This window comes from Rhododendron vialii, chromosome 1a (assembly GCF_030253575.1).
Source record: "Rhododendron vialii isolate Sample 1 chromosome 1a, ASM3025357v1".
Classification (NCBI taxonomy): Eukaryota; Viridiplantae; Streptophyta; class Magnoliopsida; order Ericales; family Ericaceae; genus Rhododendron; species Rhododendron vialii.
This window is the reverse complement of record NC_080557.1, coordinates 42,417,404-42,428,211: the sequence shown is the minus strand read 5'-3', so window position 1 is coordinate 42,428,211 and position 10,808 is coordinate 42,417,404. Positions and strand designations below refer to the sequence as shown.

Here is a 10,808-nt window from a genome sequence, read left to right as displayed (position 1 = left end):
CCAAAGCTTTAGGAATTGAAGGAATATCTGTACCATCCATGCCTTTAAAGTGTACCCTTATATGGGTAAACTGATCAAAACGTCTGAGTTATCAAAAAAAAGTATACCCTCAAATTAAAGAGAGTATCTTTTCAGGTACTGTCATGACGTACTGTGATCCCTCGTGTTAACATCAAACCCCTCGTCTTAACATCAAATAAATTCCCCGATTTCATTTGAATATGGATGTCTAAGTAGTTCTATTTAGGTTGTCAAATTGAACGGTGAGTCATATTTTGTGTCAAATGAGGAGCTTGATACCCCCATAAAAGCCATGGATTGCTTTTAGAGAGGTCTTCTCCCACCCTATAACAAATTTTTTTACAGGGAAGTCCCCCCATCACCTTCATCTGGTCCTAGAGCTAGCTCTTACATGACTTTATTGCATATTTGCATTGTAGACTCCTCATACTCTTGTGAAAGGAAAGGTATAGTAGTAGTTGATTTCAACTATTCCCTGCACAAATTTGGGTGACATTGTAAAAGCATCCTAAATGCAAACCCTCTTTGGTTAAAAATTTCTGAGCACGTCCGGCTTGTATCAGCTCTTGGAGAGGGATTCGTGCATCTACCCAAAATCACTCCATTGTGGCATCTTGGAGAATTCCCATAAATGTTTTTCCCCATAGTGTTTTGGGGTAGTAGTTGTGGCTGTTTGTTTTAGTTGCTGTGTGTTTGCCACCCAAAAATAAATTCAAACCCCGACTAACCAATGGATATCTACAGTTTCGAGTTGCCAGGATTCCAGATTTTCATAGGACAAATGACAGCCCAATGAACTAGACCAACAATAGGAGAGGAGTGGAATGCACAATATACAGAACAAAATAACAATATCAAGAAGCAAACCGATAAAGAGGCCAGAAAACAAGCTACTCGGCCATGTACAGAAATCGTCAAATACCTTACATACGAAAACTTTCCAGCCTCACATAAACATCCTCTCTCCACATGAACATTTTGTACAGTCACGCCTAAACATAACTTACATCTCAGATTTCTCATTTTTTACACCCTTAAAAACATGTATCCTGATTTATATCTCCTGAAATACGAGCCTCAGCTTAACCTGATTCTATATATAAACCACCTTAAAACTACACAATGTACAGGTTTCCTAGTACAAGCAACAACTTTATTTTCAATCTGCTCTTACCTTCCGAAAGATAGGCCGAGCCACAACACTAGATACAGGGGAGAGAGAAAGAGGTAGCTCAAACTAGCCTCGGTTAGCTGTACAACAACGTTCTACCCTATGGCGTCTTAAGCAGGCTGCATAAACTGCGCAGAAATTCTCCTTTCTGCAAACAATCAAAATAAATTATTAAAGACAGCTAGTTGTCAAATGAAAGAATCGTGCTTGACAACGGAAATGAGATCTAAAGCAGAGGAGATTAATTTTATGTAAAGCTAGGTTAATTGTTTCAGTCATGAAATTGTACAGCTAGAAGAATGGGATTAGATTTACTTAGGACTAATTGGTAGTTAATCATAGGCAGCGTTTTCGAATATTTTACACAGTGTGTCTAAAACCCAAAAAGAATGAGTTCAAGTGTGAAAATGTGCTTTCAGACTTTCAGTAAATCCAAGAGGTGCCCAAGCATGTGCAAAGTAAAGAGGTTTAGAAATAATTACCACCAGCCACGACAAGCTTCTCTACACGAGCAACAATGTGCTTTCCATAGGTGTATTTTTTCAGTGCATTCAGATGAACCTTAATTCGCGTCAGGATCAGCTCACGTTGCTGATCATCACAAGTTTCTAGTACTTTTTGTACAACATAATTTGCAAACTGATCTTTCATCATTGCCTGGATAGAAAACATGTTAACAACAATTAAAAAGTTGGTATGAATGCACATGAATATTAATCAGAAAAATTACTACACACTAGCCAAGCAGATCTTTTTTCAGACATAGGTTCGGCTATGTGATCCTGCTTCTCCAATTGTGGGACCAATGCAAAACCATATCCCTGTATAGTCGAACGAAATCACAATTTTGAATGGGTGAGCTAACTGTTTATGTTCCAAATTACCAAACCGTCTAAATTGGCTTTCCTTTTTTCAAATTCATTAGCGCAACCCCTGAACTCCAACCCTTATAATCGTTCCTCATCCAATCCTTTACGCATAAATTCAATCGTCAATCTCATAATTCCAGATCAGTACAAAAAGAATCTCATAATGCCAGTTAGACAAATAATTCTGTACATTGAGGGATTTACCGGCTGGTCCAGATAAATGGCCCATATTCCCAAGAATTCCGGCCCAATCTAGAAAATGCACCAACAAGGAGCGGCCCACACTTTAGTACCTAGACATGTTCGTAAATAAAAAGAGCCATACTCCTAAATGGGAATTAGGGGCAGTTATTTGGACTGGCCCGTAATTTTCTGGCAAACTTTTGTGGGTATTAATAAATAAATAAATACATAACTTAAGTTGAAACTAGATGATTGCTCTGAGAAAGATCATACATAACTAGCCACTAAAGCAAATAATGTGATACAAACAGACCACGCCAACTTGATAGCTTCTGTCTGATGCAAATCAATTCAGAAAATTACAAGAGACACAAGGAAAGGAGGGATGAAAAAGATAACAATGCAGTTACTAGTCCCTCCAGGCAAGGATTTCGCTGAAAGTAATAATCCAAAGCAATCAGAGATATAACCAACCTGAAGAGGCTCATTTTCATCAGTAGAGCCAAGCATCTCATTCACCAGGAGCTGGCGTTCAGCGGGACCGCCAAAAGTTAAACATTTCTCCACAACATTTGATGCAAACTTCTGCTGGCTCATTTGGACAATCCTACCGGCTAATTCCTTGATTATAGTGGAACGCTCATGAGGCTTTCCATGCTCCAGTACATGCTGTTCAAATAAAAATGAGGCTATCAATGGAAACCAAAAAAAGTGTTACGTATCCCATTTAAAAGCAGGTTTTGGATTAAACCTAATCAGTAACTTATCACAGCACTTAAAGAAAAGGGCATATATATGTTCGATATAGTGGATTTCCAGAACAAGGTTAAGTACCTGAACAACATAATTGCCATACTGATCTTGTGCTAACATGCTAACAGATCCCAAAACTTCATCCATCACTTTACTCTGGGTATTTGGGTCTTCACAATGCTCCAATATTCTCTGTTGACATAAAACGTAAATTCATGACAGATCAACTCGCTTTAATGGAATGCACCACCATCTTAACCTACAAGATAGGGAATACGTCAAAATTTTGTATACCTGTATCACACGACACCCATATGGATGGGTGGAAAGTGACACAACTTGACCAAAAAATGTGGAAACTATGAACTGAATATGTTCTTCAGGAACACATTCAATACACTTCTGGATCACATGGTTCCCATTCTGATCACGCACACAGCGTATGATATGACCATCGAGCTCTTCAACCATTTTAATCTTTTGGTCCAGATCAACAACTTCAATTGCCTGCACACATAAACACAGACAACTGCCGCTCAAAAAAAAAAAAACAATTGTTAAGAATTGCTGAATCAGTAACTGTAAAACAGATAAAGAGTAGCATCCAGTAGTTAAGAATTAATCTATTGTTTGTTGGGATGGTATTATGTACTCAAAACCAGAATTTTGCTTCGTTCTAGCCCTTCGGACATCTAGATAAGCGGAAGCATTTTAAGCAGTTCCAGAAATGAAAGGAAGTTGAAAAAATTTCTTAAATGCATCAAGGGCGTGGACACAAAGTAAAACATAGTACTAAACCAAACAATTGATAGAGATGCATTAGGAAAATACATCCATCCATGAAAGGCGAAAGTTGGATGGACGAAAATGCAAAAGAAGAGTGAACAAGTAAAGAGCAATAGAGATTGAAGAATTTGTTGTATTAGTTTAAAAAGGTGTAATTAAACTGTATAAGGATTTCAAAAGAGAAGTTGGCATTATGCTTGTACACTGTGCTCATAAGTCTGACGGAAGTAGAAACTTCAAATTACACTAACATCCATAATTTGGAAAATTATCTCAATAATTATACCCTGCTTCTGTTAGTGAAGCAAATGAATTTAAGGCTGTCAAGTTTTGAATATATACTTTACCCTTGATAGAACCGGTCCAAGTCAAGATCATTGAAGTAACAAAAAGATGCAATAAGCCAATGAAATTAAGGCTGTCAAGTTTTGAATATATACTTTACCCTTGATAGAACCGGTCAAAGTCAAGATCATTGACGTAACAAAAAGATGCAATAAGCCAATGAATTTAAGGCTGTCAAGTTTTGAATATATACTTTACCCTTGATAGAACCGGTCAAAGTCAAGATCATTGAAGTAACAAAAAGATGCAATTATTGCATGTGTCACTGCGAGTCACAGCATCCTCCACCAGCTCTCCTCACCCTTCTTAAACTCTTTCTCTATACCTATGCATCAACAACAATAACTCCACCAGCAGACTACCCCTACGTCCCCTAACTACCAACACTACAAAATGACCACCCTATGAATCCGCATAACCATCTTCATTACCTTCTACTCCTCCCTCTACCAACCCAACCACCATTAGAACCACTCTCTCTCCTATTACCCAAGCACAATCTGATCTTTTTGTCGTAACCCAGACCAGACTCCAAAGTCCAAACTCACTCTCTCTCTCTCTCTCTCTCTCTCTCTCTCTCTCTCTCTCTCTCTCTCTATATATATATATATATATATATATGTATGTATATGTATGTATATGTATATGTATGTATGTATGTATTTATGTATAGATACACGATTACCACGACCATCGTCACCATATCCCATAGTTATAGAGCCACCCATCCATGATTGGTAAATCTGCAATCCACCATTTTTCTCACCATGAGTACTTAACATGACACTTGCCGCCACCTCCACACCGCTCTATTTCCAAGAGAATCTAAACAGAGAGCACAGCGGAGTAATTTAATTGGAGGTCGAGGGTTTTTGGTCGTTTGAAGACAAAGAACATAAGAATGAAGTGGAAAGATTATGAGATACATAAACAACATATATCTTGTTGTCAAATACCTTGGTCATCAAAACTTCTTGACCGATACGGGGAGTGCTAATCGAGCCAAACAAGCCAAGCACAACATTGTTCAAGCTTGGCTCGACTCCTTGTTACATGTGTTCAAGCTTGGCTTGAGCTTAAAAACTTTTTGAGACTAATTGTTCAAGCTTGGCTCGAGCTTGAAATTTTGTGTTCGTGATAAGCTTGGCTTGGCTTGGGAAATATGCAAGCCAATCTTGAGCGAGCTAAATTTCGTGAAGTTTCAAGCTTTCAAGCTTGAGCTTAAGCTCATTAAGTTATAAAATGAAATTGACTAATTTAAAGCCATAAAGAAGAATCAGCATCATTAATCTAGGGCAAAAAAATTTATAAACATAAAATTCAGTTCCTCAAAGTCAAACTTGTCTTAAAATCATTTTAAGTAAAATAAAGAAAACAACCTCTTAATTGCCTCCTAACTACGTCTAAAGAATATGACGAAGTTCTATGCTTCATAATCAAAAAATAAATAATAATAAGGCTTCTTCAATGATTCCTATTTGGATGCAGTAGTATTGTAAAATTGGTGAAAGAATCTATATGAAAGGCAAATTCATAAATCCTATTTTGGGATATTTATTAATTTACCATTATATTTTTAGTATCTACGGAATGACCCATTTGTTCACGAGCCTATCGAGCCAAACACCTATATGATCAAGCTTGGCTTGAATTCATAAACAAACAAAAAAACATGATTGAGCTTGGCTTATATTTCTAATAAACAAGTTAGAACAAGCCAAAAGTCGAGCTGAGCTCGAGCTGTTTGGTTCATTTAGCAGCCAATACCAAGGGAATTCTAACAATATAACCAAAAGGTATGATCCCAAACATGCCAAAGCCACATAAATAGTTTCAAGAAGATCTATTGTGTGTTAAACGAAAAGGATCAATATATGAAATTAATCATGAACGACATTTAGCAACATGAAAACCAGTTTGACATTAAATGATACCTTCTGGATCACTCGACAACCATACATTTGAAGGCTAAGTGTCAGCACATTCCCAAAAAGCTTGCCAGCCAGTTCTCTCCTATGGGATACCATTCCGTGCTCAAAAAACTGAAATTATACAACAGTCACTTGTCTAAAATCTACCAAAGAGCTTAAAACCACAACTATGTCTGATTCGTGTGTACAGCAGTCTGTGCAATTTATGTGTTATTGTGTGTTATCAGAGTAATAAAGCTGGTATTTTGAGTACCTTTTGCACTACATAATTACCAAACACATCAGTCATCAAAGTAAGAGCGTGGGCATTGATTTCCTCAAAAACCATGGTTTTCTCGTCTTCAGTAGCTGTTTCGAGCTTTTGTTGAATGAATCGGCTTCCATATTGATCCGCACTGTTTTTACAAAATGTTTAATCACCACCACCATGATCAAATAGTATTCAAGCCCCAAAAAAAGACAAATAGAACATACCTGAACTCAACAACATGACCTGCAATTTCCGAAAGTTCAAAACATTTAGCTTTATTGCCCTTAAACTCTTCCAGCAAAGATGATGCAAAGCTATCTTCCACATTAGAACCAGTCTGTAAGTGCCAAGGTCCCATCACACCCCCACCTAAGTTTCTCATGCCAGTAGGGTATCGCATATTTAGTCCAACAGGAGAGTTCGGAATGACAGGACTAGGCAAGGGACTCCCAGGATATGACAAACCAACACCATATGCAGGAGTTCCATAGTAACCGTGGTGATTAGAACCACCAGATTTGATGCCAATGGGACCACCATACTGTGATTTCTGAGGTGACATCATAGAACCCAGATAAGCTTTCTGGAGTAAATCCATGTAAGAATTCCCCAAGTAATTTGTATCCAGGTAGGGATCATGAACATGTGCAGCTTGTCCTGCCGCATACTCTGCCGTCCTCAAGTACTGAAGATACGCAGGATCCACCAGTGGTCCCACCTGGTTCCCAATTCTGCTGAAATGATGTGATTCTGATGCTCCAGGGCTCACATTTGATCCAAAAGGCAAACCTCCGCCTAACATCCTAGAGTCCATTCCAGGGGACACCATAGGTGATGCCGCAGCAACAGTTTCGAATAAAGGTGGCATATTAGAAGTGCCTGTGTTTACAGAGTACCCGCCTAAACCGTAGTTCAGAAACGAAGAATTGGCAGCATCCATATGCTGATAGTGAGAAGATAAGCTTCCCTTATTGTTATGTGTAGAAGTAGGAGATCCTTTCAGGTACGATTTATTGGAAGAAGCAGTGGTTCTATGCAGAGCCCCATTGCTCGTGCGCGAATCTGGATACGACGTTTTTGCTGACTGCTCGGCAAAAGACATATGAAAATGCCCAGATTCAGATTTGTTTGCGTACGGATGTTGCTGCGTAACATTATTCTGACTGCTTTGCAAATTGAAGGGATAGGTATTGGGATCATCTGCATCATGTTCAATCTGTGGTGGTAAATGCTTCTGTACATCTATCATACCATTTGAAAGGGTCAAGCCAGATAAAGCGGTGACCAGATCAGCAGACTCTGTGGCCGAAGCTGAGACACTGTTGAATGAGATTGGACTATTAATGCTTCTCTTTTCAGACATGCTTACTCTCTCTCCACCAATAGGAGCAAGGCAAGGGCTAGGAGCCCTAGCAATGAGTTGGGGATCGGGGGTGGTGCTTCGGGACAAGGAACCACCCAAAATTGCAGCATACGAATATGATACAGGTGGGCCAACATTTTTCCCATCAGATAAGCTCTGAACATTTACACTGGATTGGATAAGATTTGGAGATGCCAATTCTCTACGCAAATGAGCCAACTCAGCTTCAGAAGAATCTACGGTCTCACTGTTTTCAAAAGCATTACGGCTGGCAGTGCGCGAAGGATTCCTAGAGCCAGGAGTTGCACGCCCCAAATCATCCTGCATGTAGATATCAAAGTTCAAATTCCACCAACATAATCATGGAGGAAACCCTCTACAATCAAATTGCCTATTAGTGCGGCTGCCTACAACCAATCATGTTCAATGGCAACAGAAAGAAGAGGGTCAAAAAATATTTCATTGTACCAATAAAAAAAGGCAAGGGCCGAGGGTCAAATTTAGAAGAATATATTCTTTAAAATCACAAGTTATAGTCACTAAACTAATGGAGCCACAACCAACACACGGCTCACCTGAGAAAAGCACGAGTTTTGTCTCCGCAAAGACACAGCACTAGAACATGAAATGGCTCCCACAGCGAAATTAAAAAAAAACACTACGGAATTGCAGTTCTCATCAACACAAAGGGATCATTAGGCTCTTTCATGCTCGATGTTGGATTACTAGATCCCCAAAACTACAAATTTAGCCAACCTGACCAGGAATTGCTAGAATCTTTGAAAGCATTAGGGTTAATCCCAGGGATATAATTTCCAAGGCCGCGATTAAATAATGATGGCGCTGCCTATCTACTGCAAGCCCTCCCCCACTCACTGAGCTAGGATCCAGTTGTGTAAAGGATGAGAGTTCCAACAAAACAAAAGTATTGAAGCTTACAGTGAACAAACTTAAACATTACGCCAAAAGAAGAAATAAACACATTGACTCTTCTTTAAAATGAGCATAAGATGGCACATTTTGTTGAGGAGAAAAAATAAAAATAAGAATGCGTTTGAATCTAAGGCCAGGTTTGTTACATTCGGCATGTTTAGTCTACGTGTAAAATCTGCAGGGAAAAACGACTGACACTCAGACTATTGAAGGGACAATAAATCCTTCACACACAAACTATCATCAGCTGAAAAGCAAACAACCTTATTTATCAACACACTACTACAGGCTGGATTAAACAGACAAAATAGAAGTGCAAGTATGTATGTAACAAAGCACAAGCATATGAGAAAATCACCTGAAATATTTCAGCAAGGCTCTTCTGTTTCCCACCGGGTCCTAAACCAGGTAACCCAATCAGTACATCACCACCCCACTCCGATGAACCACGGACTTTATCCAACTCACTCTCACTCTCTCCTTTCTTAGAGCCAAACCCCGGGGGCATCGAAAACTGAGATATTCCCCCACCAACGCTATCGTTCCGGCTCAATTTCCTCCTATCTCCAATCCCACCCACCGCAGAACTCCCTCCCTGCAACCGCTGCGCGGACCGCCAATCCTCTTTCGACAGTGAAGGCGGAGGAAGCCTTGGGTTTAGGTTCACATTGGAATAGTAGTAAGATAAATAAGCAGGATCAGACCTAAGCTCTTCCTCAGACATAAACCCACCACCACCATGATTGAACAGACCCCCAACTGCACTCAGTGAACCCTCAACCGTGGGAGGAGCTGACCCACTTCTGTACAAATTCAACTCCTTTTCACGATCAACATCGGCTTCTTGTTGCCTAAGCAACAAGCTGACTTCTTTCTCCAATTCGTCCCCATATGATCCTTCTTTTCCCAATTCAGACGGCATGTTTACACCTTCCAAACAACTTACACTAGAAAAAGCTACAAAATTCCAACTTTATAATCTAAAGTACCTAAAACCTACTTACCCAGAAAAAAATACCAAAAACCCATCTGTTTAAAACCCTCGAATCGCCTGGCTCAACCCATAAAAATCCAATCTTTGATCATCAAAACTCCAAGGGAGTCGGTTTAGATGATCAAAGTAAGGAGAATAGATTATATACAGAGATAAAGCTATGATTTTTACATTTGACTGGAGATGCAGCAGAGAGAGGGAAACAAAGAAAGCTATGATTTCTACAGATGAAGCTGAAGAAAAGGTTAGTGAGAGTGGGGGGCGGTGAGGTCGACGGTTCTGATCAAACAGGGCGGCGAATTGGTTCTTACAAAGAACCCCTTTTAGGGTTTTGGTTTTCAACTATACGTACATGGTTAAATACGGTGGCTAAATTAGCTTCCTGCTTTATAAAACGAAATAAATTATTGATTTGATTGCTTTTTCTTCCTGTTTATTGGGAAATTAAAATTGGGTGAGGAAATAGTGGTGTTTCCGAATTTGACCCCGATGATGTAGTGGGAGTAGTTTGGGGTGGATAATGATATATACAAAGCCAGATATATAGAGAGAGAAAATTGAGGGGAGAGAGAGAGAGAGATGACGATGTTTGTTTTCCTCGTGTTCCGACGGAAGAAACTCTGGGCGCCACGTAGACACTTTAGATTCGGTGGTTCGAAGTAGGAAATTTCGGGACTACCCTTTAATAAACCAAGTTTTATTCGAATATTAACCTTAGAAATATTTTTTCCCAGGGGATTTTTCATTTTGCGGTTTTACCTTTCTTCAGCAAGATATTAGGCTTATAATCTTTCAAAATGTCCCGGGCTATTGCTTTTAATCCTCAAATTTCGCCCATTCTTTTAATCATCACTCTTACAAATTTTTATAATTTAAAATGTATGGAGATGCTTTTATGCTCCCTCTCACACACGTGTATACAAATTATGTGACTTATGGCTTGTTTGATAATCTAAGGGCTTGTTTGATAACCTAAATTCAGCACTTAAAACTGAATCAATTAAGTAATACGTGATTCAGTAAGTTTGATAACGACCTTATACATTACTTAACAAATTAAGTGCTACTACTAAAATGTAAGCTAAAAAGTTGGAAAAAAATAAGTAGCTTTGAGCTACTTAATTCTGGCTGAATTCTTGTATACTTGCATTTAATCACCATACCACCACCACCACCACTCCTACAACCACTCCACCACCACTTCGCCAT

At 39.1% G+C, this 10,808-nt stretch overlaps 1 protein-coding gene across 1 annotated transcript; it reads right to left on the bottom strand.

Annotated features, from left to right (window-relative positions):
* Positions 1-924: 924 nt before the first annotated feature.
* On the bottom strand, positions 925-10,077 carry LOC131316373 (pumilio homolog 2-like). Its single transcript, XM_058345724.1, has 9 exons — positions 8,964-10,077; positions 6,534-7,993; positions 6,313-6,454; positions 6,063-6,170; positions 3,292-3,504; positions 3,079-3,189; positions 2,719-2,913; positions 1,675-1,849; positions 925-1,340 (listed from the first exon to the last, which is right to left on the bottom strand). The coding sequence occupies exons 1-9, from the start codon at positions 9,525-9,527 to the stop codon at positions 1,303-1,305; spliced, it is 3,006 nt and encodes a 1,001-aa protein (XP_058201707.1). The 5' UTR covers positions 9,528-10,077; the 3' UTR covers positions 925-1,302.
* Between the last annotated feature and the right edge of the window lie 731 nt (positions 10,078-10,808).